The sequence below is a fragment of the Jaculus jaculus genome, chromosome 11 (genome assembly GCF_020740685.1).
Source record: "Jaculus jaculus isolate mJacJac1 chromosome 11, mJacJac1.mat.Y.cur, whole genome shotgun sequence".
Taxonomy (NCBI): domain Eukaryota; kingdom Metazoa; phylum Chordata; class Mammalia; order Rodentia; family Dipodidae; genus Jaculus; species Jaculus jaculus.
The window spans coordinates 39,894,688-39,918,055 of record NC_059112.1 but is presented as its reverse complement, the minus strand read 5'-3'; the positions used below and the strand labels follow the sequence as shown (position 1 = coordinate 39,918,055).

General features: G+C 48.7%; 1 protein-coding gene across 1 annotated transcript in view; it reads right to left on the bottom strand.

Moving 5' to 3' along the window:
* Lgi2 (leucine rich repeat LGI family member 2) overlaps positions 1-9,135 on the bottom strand; it is a 29,361-nt gene extending 20,226 nt beyond the window's left edge. The window contains exons 1-5 of the mRNA XM_045161252.1: positions 9,019-9,135; positions 8,634-8,929; positions 6,599-6,670; positions 3,064-3,135; positions 1,048-1,119 (exon numbers count right to left, since the gene is read on the bottom strand). Of these exons, the coding sequence (XP_045017187.1) occupies positions 1,048-1,119; positions 3,064-3,135; positions 6,599-6,670; positions 8,634-8,929; positions 9,019-9,135 (629 nt within the window). The remainder of the gene's footprint in view (positions 1-1,047; positions 1,120-3,063; positions 3,136-6,598; positions 6,671-8,633; positions 8,930-9,018) is intronic.
* Between the last annotated feature and the right edge of the window lie 14,233 nt (positions 9,136-23,368).

Genomic DNA, 23,368 nt, shown 5'->3' with positions numbered 1-23,368 from the left:
CACTGGCCAGCGTGCACTGGGCTGACCGTGGCTGGGCCTCCCACGTCCACTCTCCTGCCTTCTTGTCTCTAGGCTCCAGCCATGGACCTGCAGCTCACCATGTCCACTGGCAGATGCCTTTGCCAGGATGGTGGCTGGACATGAATGACTCCCTCCCTAGATGACCAGATATCCCCAGTGAGTGAGGGTCACACCCAAAGGCATCACCACCACAACCTGGCATCTACAGGCAGCACTCAAGTTTCCCCCAGTTCTCTTTGTACTGCACATAAGCTGACTGTGGAGAGGAGGGCTGTCATCGTCCTCAGAAAAAATGATCTTACTGTGTGACACCCTACCTTGAAAAAAAATCTCTATCGTGCAAACGAAACCCAGTTCCTGGCTAATAAATTACTCCCACCACCAAGATGACTGTGTTTGCATTCTCATAAACACAGGCACTATTTTTCTAGGTTTATAAAATTTCTAAATGTGCATGCTTGCTTTATTCTGATATGCCAACTCATTTATTTTTTTTGTCTCCAGAATGCTAATAAGGAAGCAGAGAGCTTAGCTGAAGCCACAGATTAATCCAATCCAGAAGAAAAAGAAACTTGACTTCAGTGAGAGGAAACTTAGAGATGCCTCTACTCCATTATGCTCTCACTCTGATCCCCCAGGTGACAGCCTCCACTGAGCCATTTAAGTCCCAGTTCCAAATCTCTAAAGTGGGGACTCACAGATTATCATCAAAGATGGAGAAGGCCCCTAGGCACCAGGCCTGTCATCTGGCACCAGTTGAGCCTAAAATCCATGTCTGCATTCCACTTTCATCAGCACAAGACCCCTCACCGCACAATAGTCCCTCAAGTGGTTCCCATGGTGATGCTGGATGATGGAGAGATCATAACACCCATGTGTGGTCATCACAATGATGGCATCTGGTAGTATAGAAACCTTGGGGTCAAGCTAGAAATGAGTTTCCCTCAGGGATGTTGTAATAAGAAAATATCAAAGAAGAGAGATGCCACAGGAGGGGAATCCCACAACAGTTTTTATAGGACTTACAGGTGAGTCAGGTCACGGAGGCCCCGAAAGGCATTTCTTGAAATGGTCTCTATTTTGTTCCCTTCAATGAACCTAAGGAGAAAAAGAAAATTCAACTAAATTTCATCTCCGAGTAAAATCTGAAAAAAAGCACCCTTGAATTACAGAGACTGAAGACTGAGGTACACTAACGTCCCAGGGAAGCCAGGATGTATATAAGAACACGTGCACAGGAGCCACACAGAGTGTCCAAAGGCAGAAGCGACAGTGTGGACAGAAACTCCTGGGGGCGGGAAGGATGCTCTGTGGAGAGGTGAGCCGCCCTCCCAGCTCTGGAAGACTGGAGCGCCTCCAGACGCTTTCCACAGTCAGCTGCTCTTACATCTCCCAGTGCCTGACTACTCCTACTTCGGTTAATGTCATAGGCCCCCAAGGGGAGCCCACTGTTGTACACCTCTGTGTGGTTACAGTTTTTGCTGAGGGAGAGTTCCATTAAGCTTGGCTTCCAGCAACTTTGAGATCATCCTGTCCCACCCAGCCTAGTATCTGGGTAAATGGTGACAAAGCAAGGATGCTGTTGAGCTCTGGATAATGCTAGAAGGAGGAAGGACAATGAAGGGAGCAGGAGCTCACTTTCTTTCTCCGGATAAAATGGCATGGGGTTCGCACACGCTATTTATTTATTTATTGATGTGTCTCTTGCTGCTGCAAATTAATGCCCATCCAGCTTTGCAAAAGTGGCTAGGGAATTGAATCTGGACCAGAAGGCTTTGCAAGCAAGCACCTTTGACCACTGAGCCACTTCCCCAGCCCCTGCACATAGAATCCTACAACAGTTACACTGGCCACAATGGAAACTCTTATGATATGACTGGAGTGCACCGTGACTGTTCCCTAGGGCCAGAGACCTAAGTCAAATGCCAAGGGGTGCTTAATTAGACAGTTCAAAGGACAGGCCTCGCCACATCCGTGATGCTAATAATGGATGAGCTCTTACATGGAGAGCTTTCTAGTGCCTGTTTTAAAAACACTGGGGTCTCTTTAGCACTAGACTGTGGCATAAACTGGTTAGCTAACTTCCTTCCCGATGTCCTGGGCCATCACACTACGTCCCATGAGTACTTGTGGGCTTGGCCAGACTCTAGCTGCAGCTGTGACATTTTCTACATCAAACACATGTCAGAGTACCAGCTTATGAGAGTGCACTCTGGAGAGAGAATTCCTGCAGCGACATCATACCCCGAGATCCTACATCAGCAGAGAGCTTTTCTTCACTAGGATGTGTCTAGAATTCCAACTTTACCTGTTCACCTCAGATAAGAAAGCAGGGACAAGCTTTCAAAATCCTCTGAATGCGAAGCAAGGAAATCCCATCTGATAGCAGGACTGACATTATTACAAATGTACCAATACTCAGCCACAAGAACTTAAGGGAAGCGCAGACTTGAGAGTGATAAAAGGTTGAAATTGGAACAACGGCAGAGCTCACTGCTAGGGGGGAAATTGCACATCTGAAGAGGAAAAAGTAACGTTTCTTCTTGTCCCCCGCCCTCAAAGAAAAGAAAATCTTATTAGCCCCTTGGCAGAACTCAAATAAGACGGGCAAATGGGACTTGGGACAGCTGAATGAAAATCATGCAGTTTTACCTCCAAAGAGGGAAACTTTGTTTAAAAATAAGTATCCCTTAGACTTCTCCAGCTCTATTTCTGGCTGATCAGCAAATCCATGCCTAGTTATGGCAGTAAAAATATCCGGCGAATCTCCAACCATACTTACTACACGGCAAATTAAACATCAGCAGAGAATGAACGAGTGTCATTCCGCCTTTGTTTCCTGCCCCGATTTGTCTCCAGCCTCCCCCTGCCCCCAGCAGATTTAGAAGCAAATAAACTAGTAAAGGACAGTGATGACAGAGAATGGGTTTTCTCCATCCTTCATCCCCCCGCCCCCCTACAGAGAGGCTGTCCCGCTCCAGGGCACAACCCAGAAAAGGCCCTGAGGTACCAGATGTCCAGCAGACAGACCGTCACACTTACAGGTATTCGAGGTGAAAGAGCCCAGCAAAGGCATCATCGCGGATCACCGTGAACGAGTTGGAATTCAGCAGTCTGAAACAAGACAGCGGCAGCAGGAATGTAAAGCTGGGGTCATACGGCGACAGCATTTCTGTTCCTTTTTCTGGGTTCTGATCCATGGACAAATGAGGGTTCCCCTCAGCCTAAGAGTAGCCCATTATAAAGTCCCCAGATTGTCTTTGTGGCCGCTGGTGGAGGACAGGGCAAAGGAATCTCTTCTGGCTGGACTCTCCGCTCCTCTCCCACATGCCACCCTTCCTGCCTTGCAGGGGCTCAGGAAATCTCCACTGATAGCTGTTAATCGGAAACACTTTTATTCTATCGCAGCCTAACAGCCAGTGGATGCTTCATGACGTCCAAGCCGTCGTGGAGTTATCAAAAACCTGAAGACCTCAAAAGATCTTCCAGCTCTATTTTTAGAAATTTCAGCCTCAAAAAGATGGGACTAGACTAAAGTCATACCTCTGGGACAAAATGAAAGCAATCCTTTGGGTCACATTATATGTTCTCATGAGAAATAATTTCAAAAAAAGTTAAGAGCCAGGCATAGTGGCGCATGCCTTTAATTCCAGCACTCGGGAGGCAAAGATAGTAGGCTCACCACAAGTTCGAGGCCACCCTGAGAATATGTAGTGAATAACAGGTCAGCCTGGGCTAGAGTAAGACCCTTCCTTGAAAAACAAACAAAAAAGAGTTAAGAAATCTTGGCTGGAGAGAAGGCTCCTTGGGTACTGTGCTTGCTGCACAAGCCCAACAACCCAAATTCATATGCCCAGAACCCACATAAAGCCAGAAGCATAGCCTCAGTGTCTGTAGCCCCAGCATGCCTACAGTGAGGAGGGAAACAGAGACAAGAGACTCCTGAATCTCACAGAGCAGCAAGGCTGCCTGACATGGAAAGTGAGCAAGAGAGACCCTGCCTCAAAGCAGGTGAGGACTAACAATTGGGGCTGTCCTGTGATCTTAAAACATATGTCATGTCATATGCACTCTGGCATACACACACACATTCCCTCTCCCCCCCCCCCCCTCTCTCTCTCTCTCTCTCTCTCTCTCTCTCTGTCTCTCACGTGCGAAAACAGAAGAAATCTTCAAGAGACTCTTTAATCACTGTGTGCTTTTCTATTTGAGTTGCCATTTAAGTCTATTTGGTAAACGTCTATGTAATCTACCTAGAAACCATATGTCTATTTCACAAAAGAATATCTAAGCTATTCTTACCATTGCATAGAAACTATATTTTCAAATCATTGCAATTTTGATGTTAAATGGCAAGTACAATGTTATTAGCAGGCATATGACATGTCAAGGACAAGACCATCAACATGGTTTATTGAGGATGAGCAGTGATCTATATATCTATATTTGTCTTAGTTTACTGCTTGCTATAGTTATTTTCATCTCAAATTTAATAAATATGATTAAAATGCTGTGCTATGTTCCCAACACTGCCTGTCACCGATGTTTTATTTGGGCTCTGTGGTGTTGGGGACAAAACCCAGGGCCTCATGCATGCTGGCAAGTGCTCTAAGAGTGAAATACACCCCCTGGCCCTACTGCTTTGCTTTCAGAAAGTGCTTTTGGGACATTTCTTTTCATTAGCAAACATCAACTTCCCTGTTACAGGGCACATGTGGGCACTCACGCAGCAGCCTAGCTCACTCACCAAGGGAAGGTGGGTCTATGGATATGGGCTTTGGACCCTGGGTTAGATTCCAGACTCTGATTTGGCATAAGTCATTTCAACTTCTCTACACCTCAGTTTCTTCATCTGTCAAATGGGAAAACAAAAATACCCTTCCTGAAGGGAAACTATGCTACTCAGAGAAAACAATATGCATAGGTGTGTAATATGCTGCCTGGTTGCTTAAATATATGGTAAACTAGAAATATTCTCATTTCCTTAGAAACATTACTATTGTTGTTGTTGTTACTGTTATTGTTATTATTATTATTATTTTGGTTTTCGAGGTAGGATCTCACTCTAGCCCAGGCTGACCTGGAATTCACTATGTAGTCTCAAGGTGGCCTTGAACTCACAGTGATCCTCCTACCTCTGCCTCCCAAGTGCTGGGATTAAAGGTGTGCACCACCATGGCCGGCTACTATTTATTTATTTATTTATTTGCAAGCCAAGAGACATAGAAAAGAGACAGACACATAGAGAGAGGGTGAATTGCAGTGTCGGGACCACCAGCCACTACAAACAAACTCCAGATGCATGCAACACTTTGTGCATTTGGCTTTATGTGGGTACTGAAGAATTAAACCCTGGTCATTAGGTTTTGCAGGCAAGCATCTTAACTGCTGAGCCATCTCTCCAGCCTACACTATTATGTTTTTTAAAGCCAGGTGTGGTGGCACATGTCTTTAAGCCCAGAGAGGCTGAGGTAGGAGGAACTGTGAGTTGGAGGCTAACAGAGGAAGTTCCAGGCCAGATTGGATTAGAAGGAGACCCTACCTGGAAACAACAACAACAACAAGATTATTTTGAAATTTATTTGTGTGTGTGTGTGTGTGTGTGTGTGTGTGTGTGTATGCAAATGGCACACTTGTGTCAGTCAAATGATAACTTCAGGTCAGTCCTTCCTTCCTTTTTTTGAGGAAGGATCTCTCATTTTTAACATTTTTCTTTATTTTGTTTTGTTTTTCGAGGTAGGATCTGGCTCTATCCCAGGCTGACCTGGAATTCACTATGTAGTATCAGGCTGGCCTTGAATTCATGGCAATCCTCCCTTTGTCTCCTGAGTACTAGGATTAAAGGTGTGTGCCATCATGCCCAGTTTAAAAATTTTTAAATATTTTTTTATTTTTATTTATTTATTGGGGGGGGGACAGGGGAAAGAGAGGGGGGGGGAGGTTGAGAGCGAGAGAGAATGGGTGCACCAGGGTATTCAGCCACTACAAATGAACTCCAGGCACATGTGCCGCCTTGTGCATCTGGCTTACGTTGGTCCTGGGAAATCAAACTTGGGTTCTTTGGCTTTGCAGGCACGCACCTTAACAGCTAAGCCATCTGTCCAGCCGAGGATCTCTCATTTTTGTCCACCACCCTCTTTACCAGCTTGTGAGAAATCTTCTGGGATTCCAAAAGCCTACCATAGTTTCCAGTTGCTTTTCTAGCAACTCAGGTTGCTGCTCAACCCGAGTTGTACAGCAAGCTCTTTATCCACTGAGCCATCTCCCCAGCCCAACACTAAGATTTTAAACTTGAAGTTTCTTTTAAGGTGAAATGTTTGGGGAAACCATTCACGGAGGTAAAGTTCTGTTCATAATTGGTGCAATCACCCCCCACGTGCTGGATATCTGGTGGGGTCTACAACAAAGTCATGTTAGAGAACTTGTACCAAAGTTAAGAAACAAACTTGGGGCAAAACGATGGAAATTCGTTACAGACACCATAGGGTATGCTAACACTGAAACCAGACCAGATGGCCAAAGCCGTAGAGACCACACTTCTGGGACCCCCATTTGGCAAAGAATTTCCCATACTCACAGCAGCTGCAGGGAAGGTAGATGGGAAAACATTCGGTCCTTGATTTCCAAAAACGTCCCATTTACTAGGCTCCTATAGGTTAAAAAAAAAAAAAAAAAAAAAGTACAGAACAAGGCTCAGGCTTCTCTTAGGAAGTGCAGGGCCTAATAAGCACAAGGAGCAGTTAGCTTCATCCGCCCGAAGTTCACCCTCTTCCTCTCTGGAGGTGAGGCTCCTGCAGTTGACCATCATCTTCCCAGGGGTCCCAGGAGGTGGGAGGAGAAGAGGAGAGTTGCTTTTCAATACTGGAGATCAATAGGAAGACTAGTCTGGCTTACAGAAATGGTACCATCTGTCTGGCTCCCTTCGCAGACATTAGCTCAGTGAGCTTAAATCAATCCCCTCCCGCGCTTCGCCTAACTTCGCCCCTGCTGAAGATGGGTAATTACTTCACCTCTGCCCAAGACTGTTTGTGCAGACACAAAGTTAATGTTGGCCCACAAAACTCTGGGGTAGGATTAAGCACTTCCCTGGGGAGCACATCTCTGAAAGACACTCAGAACATTTCTGATTAAACGCACTGTGAAAGCCTTGGGGGAAAACCAAGACACCTGAACTTCTCTGTGAAGAGCGAGGCAATGCCATCTGTCAGATGGTCAACTCAGGGCAAAGAGGGTTGGTTCCTTTTCGACCCCAAGGTCCTCTATGCTTTCTGAGAACAGTAGGACCTCCATGCAGTATTTCCACGGACATGTAGATCAATTAAGCAACTCCTGATTTAAAGGATTTAACAAGAGGAACTCTAATTTCTGGAATCTTCTACCCCACCTAACTTAGCAACAGTAAGAATCAAACAGGGCCCTCTCTTCCCCACAGCTGGCTTCTCTCCACTTACCATAAATGCAAACAGGATTCCCCACCCCTCCATACACCCTCCTCCCACAGGTCCCTCCTTGGACCAGGTCCCTGTTCTGCCTTGGAGACGACCAGGGGCACGTCATGCAGGCGGAACAGCAACGTCACTCGCGGGACTCCCCTCTTCTACAACTGACTGGGCACCCCAGCAATTCAGCTTGGAATAGGGCTACCAGGAAACGTCCCGGCAGTAAACATGCAGTACCAACGCCCCTTCCATAGCCATTAGAAGAGCTAGCCATTTGGGCTGCGTGGTTGGGAGGCCAAGCTGAGTCTTCCCAAGTGGACAGACAACGGGAAACCCTTTCTGGTCAGTTCGTCCAGTGCAGAAAACACACTGCCAACAGAACACGAGGCGGGGAAAGGAGACAGGACAGGTCCCCTTGAAGTGGGAGGCAAGAAGTCAGGGACTGAGCAGAACACCTCATACGCCCCGTGGCTCTGCAAAGCCCTCTGTGTCCCCTCTTTCAGGCACGTGGGGCAGCCCCTCCACTTTCAGAGGCTGCATGCCTTCACGCAGGCAGGGCTCCCGGCAGCCTGCAGAGTGGAGGGGTCAGCAGGCGGCCAAGGGGCCGACCTCTCCCCCAGCCCGCACAGCTGGGGCCCGCGGTGAGGCCTCGCCCATTCCCGGGCCACATTCCGCCGCATCCCCACGTCTCCTCCGGTCCCACACCCACCCACCCACCCCAGAACACACAGCGACTCTCAAACTTTAACGCGCCCAAGAATCACACCGGGGGGCGGGGAAGGGGTAAAGGATACCAAATGCAGACTACGGGGGCTCCGGTGCCCAGACCCTACCTCCCCGTGGTGTGCACCCCCCCAACCCAGACTGCAGTAGCACCAGCTCCCCCCAGATGGGTCTGATCAGGCGGCCCGTGGCCACACGGAGAAATACTGTCACGGGAGGACCTGACTAGGTTCCCCGACTCTGGGCCTCGGGGTTCCCTCCGTCCTTCCCCCTCCACCGAGGGCAGAGACTCCACCCACGTCCCGTGGCGCGCCCCCCTACCCAAACGCAAGGAAAGCCACCAGGGGAGCAAGGGTCAGGTGGCACTGCCCCAAGCGCTCAGGGTGGGCAACTCCCTGGCTGGGCTGGGCTGGGATGGGATGCGACGGGGGGGGGGGGGGTCCCACTCACAGGGAGCTGATGTCGCTGGGGACGATCCTGGGCACCCAAGAGGAGCCCACGCAGATGATGGACTCCTTGGTACAGCTGCAAGTGGCGGGGCAGCGCGCCAGCCGCCTCACCTGCGCGCCGGGCGGGATGAGGCACGCGGCGCTCAGCAGCAGCAGCAGCAGCGGCGGCAGAGGCAGCGGCAGCCTCCGCAGCGCCATGTCCCCGCCCGGGTCCCCACTCCCGCCGCCGCCGCGGCCGCCGCCGCCGCCGCGCGCTCGGACCCCGCGCCGCTGCAGACACAGGCACGGCCGCCGCTGCTGGCGAGGACGCGGGCGCCGCGGGTGTGGGAGGCCGAGCCGCAGCCGAGCAGCATGCTGGCCGCCACCCCCACCCCGCGCCCCCCCACCCGCGCCCGGGCTGCTGGGCGGCCGCCGCCGCCACCTCCACCGCCACCGCCGCCGCCACCGCCGCACAAGCGCCGGCCTGACATCAGCACCCGCGCCCGCCGCCGGCTCCGGCCCATGAATAATGCACGCGGGGGGGGGGGGGGACGGGGGGGAGACACGGGGAGGGGAGGAACGGGAGGGAAAAGTTCCGTGACCTTGGGGGAGGGGCCGGCCAGGTCACCGACACCCCCCTGCCCCCGGCCAGCCCAGCCCTGCCAGCTTGCTGACCAAACCCTGAGCTCCCCCCACGCCCCAGCACACAAAGTAGAGACTGGAACTACAGCTGCTCCCCAACCCCCAACCCCAAAAAGTAGGATCTGGAAGAACAGCCTTGGTTCCCCCGCCCCCACCCCCCACCCCCCGCATGCCCTGAGTGCTCCAAAGAGTGTAGACTTTATGAATTTTGGCCTTTGTAGTGTGGCGGGGAAGGGGGTGGGGGGGCGTCTGGCCAGGTCGCCACTGCACCTAAGCTGGCTGAAACTAGCCTTTCTCCATACCCTAAGAATGCAGAAAACAAGCTGCCCCCTCGCCCCGCAGTGCCTGCCACCATGGGCCCTGCAAAACAAACAAGCAAGCCAGCCCCTGGAAGTTCCCAGGGGACACACATTGTCAGCAGAGCCCGAGAACCTGATGCGTTTGTCTCCTAACCCACGTCCCTAGTTGACTGATGAGGAAACCTAAGCCCAGGATGCATCTCTTTGCAAGGGAAGGAGTGGAGCCTAGGTTGAGGATTGGTAAACTGGCCCCGGGGGGGGGGACAGAGAGCGAGGTGCCCATGTGTATGCAGATGTGTGACCCCATGGGCACTGTGGCGGAGGTGAGGAGAATGTCAGATGCATCTCTCCTCCATCTCTCATCCGTGTGTTTCCTTGAGACAGAGTCTCTCTCTGGGCCCTGAGCTGCCATTGTCCGACCAGAGAGCCCTAGCAATTCTCCAGATTTTTAAAAATTTTTTTGCTTATTTTTATTTATTTGAGAGTGACAGACAGAGAGAGAAGGAGGCAGTTAGAGAAACAGAGAGGCAATTCTCCAGTGTTTAAAGCCCCTCCCTCAAGACCAAGATTACAAGCATGAGGGTCCACACTCCCAGCTATTTCCGTGGGGCCTGGGGAATCAAACTCAGGGAAAACGAGGCCCTCTCAGGTTCTCATGCTTTTGAGACAAGCACTCGTACCTAGGGAGTCATCCCTGGCCCTGGGTTTCCTTTCCTACTGAAGTTACCCCCAATCTTACCATAAGGTAGTGTGCCGCTGGGAAAACGTCAAATCAGAACAAAGCAATATCTAAACACCCCAACTGCTAAGCAGGCTACAAGGTGAGGCAGGTCATTCTGACGTCAGCAGTCCCCAGAGCAGGCATGGGCACATCCAGAGCAGAGGTTTGGGCTAGAACTTACAAATAATGATACTCCTTCTCTAACCTTTTCTTTTTTCTTGTTCTGGCCAGGCCGACCTGGAATTCACTATGTAGACTCAGGCTGCCTTGAACTCAGATCCTCCTACCTCTGCCTCCCAAGTGCTGGGATTAAAAGTCTGGCTGGGCAGATAATTTGCAAGGAGGACTTCCACAGGGCTATCTAGAGGTCTCAGGCTGGTCAAGGGGTTCCAGGATGGAAAGTGAACTGCTGGTAGGCAAGGTCGTGGAAGAAGTCAGTCATGCCTTGCACGTCACCATGTTTCCAACATCAGAGCGGAAGCCAGCCACTCGTCATTTATTCAATACACTGTGCTGAAGAATGGACGCAGAAACTGAGCTCCGGGCTGTTTCCCATGTGCCCCTGGTTATCCAGGACCCAGCCAGGAGTGCCCCGCTCCAGAACTGGATGCCAGCTGGAGTCTCGAGAGAACAGCACATACAGGACTGATATAGTGGGCTGGAGAGATGACTTAGTGGTTAAGGCACTTGCTGAGAAAGTCCAAGGACCCAGGTTCTGCAAAGCCAGACAGATGCACAAAGTGGCACAAGGAACATGGAGTTCGTTTGTAGTGGCTAGAGGCCCTGGCATGCCCATTCTCAATATCTATCTCTCCCTCCCTCTCTCTCTCTCTATCTCTCTCTCTCCCCCATCCCGGTCTTTCTCTCAGGAAGGAAGGTAGAAAGGGAGGAGGGAGGGAGGGAAGAAGGAAGGGAGGGAATAGAAGGAGGGAGGCCTGGTGTGGTGTTGCATACCTTTAATCCCACACTTGGGAGACATAGGTAGGAGGATTGCCATCAGTTCGAGGCCACCCTGAGACTACATAGTGAATTCCAGCTCAGCCTGAGCTAGAGCGAGGCCCTACCTCAGAAAACCAAAAAAAATGAAGAAAGAAAAGAAGGAAGGAAGGAGAAGAGAGAAGAGGAGAGAGGAAGGGAGGGGAGGAGAGAAGAGGAGAGGAGAGAGGAAAAGAAAGGAAGGTCCCAGAAGGCCCCTAGCTCCTGTTCTGGCGTCTAGGCACGGAGCTATGCAGAGGTCCACGTCTAGGTGTGGCTCCCCCTTGTCACCAGCCAGCGTGCTTCATCCTATCACTCCCATCTCCGGCTTCCTTTTCTTCACCTGGACCATGGGTCAAATAACCAACATTACTGTCCTTATTGTCCATGCTAGGGCCAACTGCAGCCCATCCTGAGCAGAGGGAGAACTGGATAGCCAAGCTGGCAGAGCTGGTATTTGCTTTGGCTTCACTAGAGACACTAAGTGAGGGAGTGCTTGTAAATTATAAGGCACAGTTTATAAATTAAAATATAAAATGAAAATGCAGATTACCTTGGTTTGGTTCCAAGATCCTTGAGTTTGAAAAAAAAAGAAAGAAAGAAAGAAACAACTCAGTAGACTATCAGAGAGACACAATCTGTTTCCAAGAACTAACAAGAGTTTGTGAAAAAAAAAAAAAAATCCTCCCTTGTTTGGATGAGCACTTCTCCCATGACATCAAGGCCCTGTCCTGCAGTGACTGAAATGAGGTCGCTCAGGTAGCCTTCTCTGAGATCTCCACACTGCCTGCACCCTAGATTATCTCTCAAGCTGATACTCAGAATCGTGTCTGTTCATGCCCCCCCCCCCTTCAACCACAGGTTAGTTCTGACTAGGGGCCTGCTGAGAGCTGGACATCACGGTCTCCGCTGCCACTGGGACGGACATTAAATCCAAAGAATGTACAGGTGTGGTAGACAGCTCCACACTGATGGGGTGCACTTCCAAATAGACACAGTTTATGGGAGGAAGGGATTTATTTGAGGCTTACATATCCAGGGGAAGTCCCATAAAAAGAAAGAGGCTGGTCCCACGTCGCAGAGTCAAGCAGAGAAAAATCGCTACCAGCCAGCCAGTACATACAGCAAAAGGGTAGGATATGGACATCAAGCAGCCAGAGCTCTCTGCTCCAGTCAGGCTGCCGAAAATCCAAGTTACAAGCTTCATAAAACATCTGAGTCTTTTGGGGGACATACATTCAAACTACCACAACAGGTCAACAGGCAGTTACAGATGACGCTTGTGCCCATAAAGGAAGAGGAAGGGCCTAGTTCTGTGAGGGGCAGAGGGGCTGGAAGCAGGAGCACTAACTTGTCTGGGAGGAGGTGCAGTGAGGCAAGAGAAGGGGAGAAGGAGGGAGGCAGAGGCCAAGGAAGGGTCAGTATAGACAGAAAGCCCAGCCCATGCAAAGGCCCAGGGACCAGAGAGAGCTGAAGCTTATGGAAGAACACTTAAGGAGGGCCTGGCTAAAATCTCTCTAGACCCATCCTCAGGGACACTGATTCTTCAGCAAGGCTCTATCTCATGAAGGTTCCTCAGCCTTTTCTTTTTTTTAATTTTTTTGTTTATTTTTATTTATTTGAGAGTGACAGAGAGAGAAAGAGGCACATAGAGAGAGAGAGAGAAAATGGGCGCGCCAGGGCCTCCAGCCACTGCGAATGAACTCCAGACGCGTGCGCCCCCTTGTGCATCTGGCTAACGTGGGCCTTGAGGAATTGAGCCTCGAACTAGGGTCCTTAGGCTTCACAGGCAAGCGCTTTACCACTAAGCCATCTCTCCAGCCCTCCTCAACCTTTTCAACAGTTCTATTTTGCTGGGGATCAAGTGTTTAGACACATGAACCCGTAGGGAAATTTTTTGCTCTCAAACCACCACAGGGAAGAAGTAAAATGAAATATGTCAAGGTTGTGTTAGAGCCAATGGGTGGACTACTGTGCCAAAGGCAAGAAAGTCGGGAAAGGAATTATGGAAGAACAGGGTCAACCGTTTGGTGATGGGCATGTTGCATTTGAAATGTTCACAAGGTGCCCACGTGGTCACATGCTGAGTGGTCCCAAAATGACCTGTCCAGGTGGTTAGGAGGAAATGGGGGTGTGGGAAATCTTCACCCCTTAGTTGAACACTTGATTTTTCCTAACCAAAGTAATGTTGGTTGGAAACGCTTTCAGTGTGATGGTGGTTGATTGCATCAATGAGTGTCATTTCAGAAATACACTAGAGAGAAAATGCCTCTCGGATGCAATCATCCAAGAACAATAAAACCTTACGGAAGCCTGTGGATCTAAGAATAGCACAATTTGGGGATGTATTTTTAGAACACAAGCAATCTTCAAATCCAAAACCAACTATAAATCTTGTGAGAATCTCAGAAACCTCCTCAGGCCAAGTCCCCTCCTCAATTTCCAAACCATACTCGGTTCCCAAACCCTTTTGCTCTTCCTCCCCAGAACCACAAGCTTTGGAAAGTCATTCTAACACCTAATGCCCTGGCTCCAAAGCTGATTGTAACAACTAAAGCAAAGTTATCCAGCCAAAGCTCAAAGGCCCTTGGTTTGGATGACTACAGAGTGGATTCCCTAGGGTTGGCCTTTTCATTTCCAAAGAGTTTGCCAAGCCCTCTTTGACCACATCGCCCCGAGATGCCACTCTTGTGTTTGGCTGCTGATCAAACAAATGGAGATGCTGTTTCTAGCTTCCCCACTGTTGCCTTGCTCCAGCAGCTCAGTGGGCATACCAGGCTGGAACTCATTCTGCAGCTGCCCCATCCCCGCCCCTTGAATTCAATGACATCCGAAGGGCTGCCTGCAGGTCTTACTCTTATTCCTAAATCAGCGCAGAGGTCCTCAGGACACTAGCCAGTCTCCCCCCCACCACCACTGTAGCGGGACCCTGTGGAGTGCTTGTTACCCCACATCAACTGTGTCTTCTCCTACCAACTGGATCTGATTTTGCATTGGAGGGAATCACACCTCCTCAACTTTCAATTCATGTGGTTCTGTTTTTTATGTGTATAAGAGTGTGGTATGCATGCATGCATGTTCCTATCTGTAGGTACACATGTGTGCTTATGCATAAAGAGACCAGAGACCAACACTGTGTCTTCTTCTATCACTCTGTACATTATTATTATTAGTTTTGGTTTTTTGAGGTAGGGTCTCACTCTAGCTCAGGCTGACCTGGAATTCACTATGTAGTCTCAGGGTGGCCTCGAACTCATGGCGATCCTCTTATCTCTGCCTCCCGAGTGCTGGGATTAAAGGCATGCGCCACCACGCCAGGCTATTATTATTTATTTTTTGAGACAGGCTCTCTCACTGAACCTAGAGTTCACCAATTTAACTAGACAAGCTAGCCAGCTTGCCTTGCCCAGAGGTTATCCTGTCTCTGATTTACCCATGCTGGGATACAGATAGGCATGTGCTGTCATGCCTGGCTTTTACGTGGGTACTAGTGATCTGAACTCAGTGCAAAGGGCAAGACCAGCACGTCACTACCCGAGCCATCTGCCCAGCCTCCACACAGTCCTCTTGGTGAACAACGTCACCTTCCATTATACATTTCATCTAGATTAAGTCTTTGCACAGCCACAATGACCAACACAGAAATGAATATCCCACCTCACTGACATAATCAGGGCTAACAAAATCCCCAGATGGAGTTTTTACTGGAGATCCTAGGGCAAAGTCTCTCTCTTCTACTGGCCGGGATATTGTATTGCTGGGATCCTGAGAACCCACACACCCACAGGGAAGCCCCCACCCATGAGAGCGGTGCTGATGGCAGTTTGGGGGTTCTAAATCAAGACGCCCATTCAAATTTCAGCTATGTGAGACAGTCAATGCCCTAGGAGTCTGAGTCTGGGTTTTGGACTATCACAACCCAACTGCATCCTAACTCATCCCGTGAGCCATCACCACTGGCAGAGACAATGTTTAGGAACAGGGAGAGCAAACTGAGTGAGCAAAACTCAAAGAGGTGGCTCCTGGCTTCACTTCACCATGTTCTCCACTTCCTTTTAATAAGGCCACATCAAATACATTTGGAGCTTGTAATCTTCCTGGTGCAAGCCATCTGAATCATCCTGTAGTCGCATGGTCTCTGATCAACTGGTCTACTTCATCAAGATGTGCTCTGAGCTGGAGAGATGGCTTAGCAGTTAAGGAGCTTGTCTGCAAAAGCTAAGGACTCAGGTTCGATTCCGTGGGACCCACATAAGCCAGATGCACAAGGTGGCACATGTGTCCGGAGTGTGTTCACAGTGGTGAGAGGCCCTGGTATGCCAGTTTTCTATCTGCCCCCATCTCTTTCTGTCTCTCTCAAATAAATAAATAAATTTTAAAATGTGCTCTGAGGGGAGGAACTAAAAGGCATTCACAGTTAGCTGCCTAAACTGCTTACTTATTAGGCACCTCTTCTGAAACATCCCACAAATCTCATATCTTGAGCAGTTGGTTCCCAGCTTGCAGCACTATTTGGAAAGCTGTGGAGTGTTAGGAGGGGGGGCCTGGCTGGAAGATTAGATCACTAGGGGTGAGCCCTTAAAGGACATCACCATTGCTGCTTCCAGCCTGCATCTATGCTTTCTTGGTCTGCTAAGATGTGAAGAGCCTCAGTCACATGCTACATGGCCTGCCATGGGGAAAGCTGCTCACAGCCAGGCTTTCCCCACCATGATGGACTCAAATCCCTCTGAAACTGTGAGCCAACATAAACATTTCTTCCCTTGAGTTACTTCTATTGGGTATTTTGTCACAGTGATAAGAAAGGTAACTAATACAGGACAATAAAGTACCTGCCCCACAAGCCTGAGGACCTGGGCCCTAACCTTAAGACCCACATAGAAGTGCCAGGTTTGATGGTGCACACACCAGTGCTAGGATGTGGAGACAGGTGAATCCTGGTGCTCACTGGCCAACCAGTCTAATCTAATTAATGAGCTCAAGGCCAGTCAGAGCCCTTGTTTCAAAACAAAGAGAGATGGATGGTGTTCCTGAGGAATGATACTTGGTCTGGATCTCTGGCCTCCACAGCCATGAGCACACGTGCATATGCATAAACATGTGCATAAAAAAGAGAAGTAGAAAATTAACTGCTACAGAAAGTTGATACCTGGAATGGGAACATTAGCGTGGTAAATTTGATTTGATGGCTTTTGTGACTTTGGAACTGGTTTGTGGGAGAAATGTGGAAGTTCGGAAATGCAAGTTAGAATGCTATAAGCAGAGATTAATGGACCATTCTGGTAAGAGTTCAAAAGATAAGAATGCCAAAAGAAATACAAATAGTGAAAATTGTGCTCATGAAGCTTCAGGTGGGCACAAAGACTTTATTGGAAATTGTGTTAGAGGTCATTTGTGCTACATTTTGGCAAAGCATCTGGCTATATTTTGCCCATGTCCTGAAATTGTGACTAAAGCTAAATTCAAAAGTAGAGGACTTTAGGCTGGAGAGATGGCTCAGCAGTTAAGGTACTTGGCTTCAAAGACTAACCACCTGACTTCAGTTCCCCAGGATACACATAAAGCCAGATGTACAAAGTGGTGCATGCATCTGGAGTTTGTTTGCTGGAGGCCCTGGCAGCACATTCTCTCTCCCTCCCTCCCTCCTTGAAAGTAAATAAATAAAACATTTTTAAAAGTGTTTAGTAAAAGAAATCATAAGACAATATAATAGTCACACTGTGGCATGGCATGGTTATTGCACACTACTTTTAGCTGGGTTTATAATGAGAACTGTGATCAAAGAATAGAGGGAAATGATTTGAAAAACATATAATTTTGAACACAAGTGTATTTAAAACATGTTGATGCAAAGAAGCAACTATCATGTTAGAGAAACTAGTCCCATCAAGGAAAGACCATTAACTTGGCGTCACGACAATATGAAAGTGCCTTAAGGCAGTGTCCTCTCTCATCAAAGGGTATAAAAATACAAACTCACTTGAAAGATTGCCCTGCCTGAAAAGCCAGAGTCTTTACAGAGGGCACCTACACAGTGCCCGGCTTGAACAGCACCAGGTACAGAAGGATTTTTCTGGGTTCATTTGCCTAGACACTCACAGGTTGCCATAGTTGTGAGGGTCCAAAGGGGCCTATTACTTCTTAAGCTGCCAGCAAAACTTGGCATCCTCCATGTGGTACTGATTTTTCAAGCATGCAAAATGCAAGTTAGAGTCATACAAGTTTATACCAAGGTTTCAGAGCAAGTCCTGTGAGGCCAGGCAATGTGTAGCAGGGTCAGATACACTGCAGAGAGTTCCTGACTCTCTGGGATGGGCATGAAGCTTTAAGGGCAAAACCCAAGTTGCCCTGCCTGAATGCCTTACAGTGTTAGAGATGCCAAAACATTGACTACCTGTTGAGAAACGATGCAGGCACTGAACTAAGCCAACCCAAGAAACTTCCGTGTGCTATGACCAAGGAGCAATGTGTGTGGGGGGAGGTGGGCAGTCTTCCCCAAACCATGAAAGCTTAGATGATGTTACCACATGCTCTGGATCCCAGACATGGAACATAAGATGTGGTGTTTCCTTTGCTTGATTCAATGTGTCCTTGCTATTCTCCCATTCTACTTTTTGTTTTTAATATAGAGCAAGAGAGATAAATGACATGCCAGGGCCTCAGCCATGGTAATTGAACTCCAGACACTTGTGCTACCTAGAGGGCATGTGTGACTTTGCACTTGCCTCACCTTTGTGAATCTGGCTTATGTGAGATCTGAAGAGTCAAACAAGGGTCCATAGGCTTCGCAGGCAAGTGCCTTAACCACTAAGCCATCTCTCCAGCCCCATTCTACCTTTTTTGTTTTTTATTTTTTTGTTTTTTGAGGTAGGGTTTCACTGTAGCCCTGGCTTACCTGGAATTCACTATTGAGTCTCAGAGTGGCCTCAAACACATGGCAATCCTCCGACCTCTGCCTCCTGAGTGCTGGGATTAAAGGTATGTGCCATCACACCCAGCCCCATTCTACTTTTTTATGACATGGAATGTTTATTCTGTACCCTTGTATACTGTAAGTATGTAATTTTTGAGCATACAAAGGCTTGTAAATAAGAGGCTAAAAGGACTCTTGAAATTGGATTTTTTTTCTCCCCATAATGACCATGAGCTTGTGGGGCTAGGCGCAGACTCCTATGGTTTGTTTTGAATATTTGGTCCCCAAGTTGTAGTGCTATTTTTTACTTCATCTGATTTTTTTTGTTTATTTGATAGGGGGAGAGAAGAAGAGAGGAATAGGCAGATAAAGAGAAAGAATAGACACACAAGGGCCTCCAGTCACTGCAAATGAACTCCAGACTCATGCGCTACCTCTAAGCCATGCCTCCCACCCTGTGGTGTTAATTTGAAGGCTCTGAAGCTTTTAGGAGGTAGGCTTCCCCATCATGAGGTGCTGAAATCTCTCTAGAACCTTCCCTTATTGTTTCTATTAGGTATTTTGTCACATCCATGCAAAAAGTAAGAAAGACAGAAACTTGGTAGTAGGAGTGGGTTGTTGCTGTGATAAGCCCAGCCATGTGGTTCTTAGGCCTTTGTGGGAGGAAATAGTCCTCAGATAAGCACCATGATTTGGGGGCCAAATCAGAAAGACATTCCTGAAATCACAAAATGGACCCAGGTTTCCACTGCTCTCTGTAAGCCTAGCTATGAGTGTTTCCTCTTTACCTATGCTTTGTAGGAAGAGCGTCTCAGAAGAAAACCAGGCAGAGCTTATCTTTAGCACTTTCCCCCACACCTTCCTTTTCCTGAGCTCCTGAGCTCTTCAGAGTCTATTACTAACACTCCTGGTAGCAGAGACTGTGTGGCCAGTACCCCGATTTGACCCCAGTTCTACCATTCATCTCCAAGACCTTGCCTTCCTGTTCTGCAAGTGAGATAGGACACTGCGCACCACCTTAGGGTGCCAGAGGGATAAAGTCAGCCGAAGAATGTGAAAACCCCATGCAAGCAATATCAGCTAGGCAAGTGGTCAGTGAGGTGAACTCTATTTCTTGAGATCCGTAACTTACTACGGATCTGGATGCTATACAGGATAAAACAGGTGCAGGTCTTAACTGACACACATACAGACACAGTACTGTATCACAAGGAGATTAAAATGAAGCAAGACTCTCAGAAAAGTCTGCCAGGGGGCTGGAGAGATGGCTTAGTGGTTAAGCGCTTGCCTGTGAAGCCTAAGGACCCCGGTTCGAGGCTCGGTTCCCCAGGTCCCACGTTAGCCAGATGCACAAGGGGCCGCACACGTCTGGAGTTCGTTTGCAGAGGCTGGAAGCCCTGGCGTGCCCATTCTCTCTCTCTCCCTCTATCTGTCTTTCTCTCTGTGTCTGTTGCTCTCAAATAAATAAATAAATAAATTTAAAAAATATATAAAAAAAAAAGAAAAGTCTGCCAGGATCTTAAAGGTCTTAGCTCTTCTCCCATATATTCTTCCCACAGCTCCAAGAGATGGACTGTGGATCCAGCTTGAAGCTGGAGAGCTTCATTTATTTTTATTTTTAATTTTTTTAAATTTCACTTCTTTACTTTGAGAGAGAGAAAGAAGCAGATAAAGAGAGAGAGAGAGAATGGGCACGTCAGGGCTTCTGGCCACTCCAAACAAACTCCATCCAACCTTGTGCATCTGGCTTATGTGGGTCCTGGGGAATGAAACCTGGGTCCTTTGGCTTTGCAGGTGAATGCCTTAACCACTAACCAATCTCTCCAGCCCAGAACAGCATTTAATTGTCCAGCACATACTTCCGGGATGCTCCTCCTATGGGTTAGGCATAGTGCTGAGCTCTGGAATCCACCGATGAGTGGGCAAGGCAATGTCTGCTGCCTTTAGCCTGCCCTGCATGCCAGTACAGTTAGGTCACTTGGTACTGTTGACCCTGTGGCCTCCTTCTCTCCCTAGCAATGCAGCTCTCCAGAGTCCAGTCAGGAGTAAGAGAGTGGAGACCCTTACAACCCCTCAACCCAACACTACCCTTGCTCCACACGGAAATACATTTCCATCTCTTATACATGCCTAGTGCACCTTGTTCTTCATCTTGACAGTGACCTTGGAGCGCAGCAGTCCAGAAGACTGCTAACTTGGCAGGAGAGTGGCTGACCCATCATTTGTGAAGGGAAAGGGTTGTGTCCATGGGCCCAAAACCTGTCACACAGGGACAGTCACATCCAAGAGGACTGTGATAAATCTTCCATTTGGGGCTGGAGAGATGACTCAGAGGTTAAAGGGGCTTACTTGCAAATCCTGATGTCCTGGGTTTGACCTCAGCAGCACTCAGGTAAAGCCAGATGCACAGTATGGAGCATGTGTCTGGAGTTCACTTGTGGTGGCAGGACACCCTGGTGCACACATTCTTTCATTCATTCTCTCCCTCTCTCTCATTCTCCCAAAATAAATAAATAAATATGTTTAAATTATACATTGGTCCTCAGCAGCCATCTTAGCTCATGTCAGACTAAGGCTTGCCTTTTGTCACATAGAAAGTTCTAGGGACATCTGTCTACAGCATTTCTGGGATACTCACCTATTTGCCTGGAAGAAGAGGATATAAGAACAGCATCTGCCATTCATTCAGCATGTTACCCTTGTTGTCTCAGTTGCAGCTCACAATAGCCCAGAGGAAGAAACCGAGGCTGGGGCAGGGCCAGGGTCAGACAGCTAGTGTTCATGTGTAAGAGGCTCCAGTGGACAGAGTTCTCTCACCTCCTCAGCAGTGTTGCTGTAGGGGTCATGATGAGGGGGAATGATATGAGTGCATCTGTTGCAGTCAGCTTCTCATTGTTGGCACAAAGAACCTGACCAAAAGCAGTTTATGGGAGGAAAAGGTATATTTTGGTTGACAGACTTGAGGGGAAGCTCCGTGAAGGCAGGGGGAAATCGTGGCATGAGCAGAGGGTGGACATCACCTCCTGGCCAACATCAGGTGGATGACAACAGCAGCACAAGAGGGTGCCAAACACTGGCAAGGGGAAGCTGGCTATAGCACCCATAAGGCCCCAGCAATACATCACCATCAAGAGGCTCTAGTTCCTAAATTGCCGCCAGCTGGGGACCTAGCATTCAGAACACATAAGTTTATGGAGGACACCTGAATCAAACCACCCCAGCATCCCACAAGCTTCTAGAGGGCAGTAGTCTTGACATTCCTTCCTCCATCTTCATCCAACTTTTTCAAAAGCATCTCTGATATTAGAGCAGGAGATACCTAGTAGATAAAGTGCTTGCCTCACAAGCAGGAGGACCTGAGTTCAGCCCCCATTTATCCACGTCATTGCCAGCTGTGGTGTCATGGGCTTGCAGTCCCAGAGTTGGAGAGGCAGAGATAGGTGGGTCTCAGCTACCCACAGGCTAGCTAGTCTAGCTAATTGGTAAGCTCTAGCTAGTGAGTGACCTTGTCTCAAAAAGAGGTGGACAGGGCTGGAGAGATGGCTTAGCGGTTAAGCGCTTGCCTGTGAAGCCTAAGGACCCCGGTTCGAGGCTCGGTTCCCCAGGTCCCATGTTAGCCAGATGCACAGGGGGGCGCACGCGTCTGGAGTTCGTTTGCAGAGGCTGGAGGCCCTGGAGCGCCCATTCTCTCTCTCTCCCTCTATCTGTCTTTCTCTCTGTGTCTGTCACTCTCAAATAAATAAACAAAAATAAATAAATTAAAAAAATAAAAAAAAAAAGAGGTGGACAGTTCACCTGAGGATGACACCAGAGATTGTCCTCTTGCCTCCACATGCATGCACTACATACACTTGCTCATGCATGCATGTGAAATTACACACATGGTCCACACATAGGTGAACATGCATATGCACATGTATGCATGCACACACACACACAAACACACACACACACCAGCAAAAAGAAAAAAAAAATGTTCACGAACAGTACAAAATGTCGCCAGTCTTTAAGTCCCTAGAGGTCTTGATGACTCAGACACAGGAACTACAAGATGTCCCAGGAGGAACCAACTGAGTGTGGAAAGAAAAGTGACAGAAGGGAAGCTCCCTACAAATAAGATCTGGCTGGAGGCAAAAGTCCCTAGGAACCAAGAGAGTTGCTGAAGGTTGAAAAGAACACAGAGGAAAAGGCATAGTCACCCTTGGAGATCAGAGATCCTTCCCGAGAGTGCTAGACCAGAAAAGGTCAACCAGAAGAGCTGCTCCAAGCTTCCCTCCGCGGCCCCTGCTGTACTAGCACGAGCCTCAGCAGCTCCTGTGGGGAGCCATCCAAGACAGCACTATTTATTTTTATTTTTTTATCCTTTGAGAAGAATAATAGGATTCATCAATAATGTCTTGGTTTTAGACTCATTTGGGAAATCAGAAAATGTGCCACAAGAATAGCATCCTCTCTGATCGATTTTACTATAATATTTTGAACAACGTAATTACAGTTGGATTCCCCAGGAAGATACAAAGGACTTTAGTGTCCTTCCTGGGATATGGTCAGGCCACTGGAAAAGGCTCCTGATGGCCATCAGATGGTCAAAATTGATGCTAGCGCATCAGTGGGGTACTCTGTCTCTTCACCTGCCACAAATGAACACTGGTGTAGGAGCTGCATTTGCCCTCTGGCTCTTGTTAGGCTCTCTGGACCCGCTGGGGTGCAGATTGCTTAGAAGCAGAGGCTGAGCTCCAGTGAGGGCAAATGGCCCATTAGGAACAGTAGGGAAAAAGCTGACAGGGCAGGGGAGCCACCCATAGCAAGGCAGGTGTGTCAAGTCTGTTTGCCCATCAGAGAGCTGGAGGGAGAGCGGCCTGGCAGAGGAGTGCCCCACATGGGGCAGGTAGAAGTGGCCCAGCCTTGCACCACTGCCTAGCTCAGGCACATTCCTGGGGCTCCCTGGAGGAAGAGGGACTTTGGCTTGCAAGCTGAGGAGGAACCTCCGCCACAAACGCCTGGAAGGTGTTGGCTAAGCATGAGGCTAGTACCAACGTTGCCAGTACCTGTATAGGAGCCATTGAGACTGCCATGTTCCAGATGACCCACAAAGGGTGAACAAGATGGCCATTTGCGCTGGTCAGTTGATGCAAAGGAGAGGACGCCAGTAAAGCCCCAGGCCTTTCTATGTGGACCTCCGCAGTGACTCTTCCCAGGAACTGAGT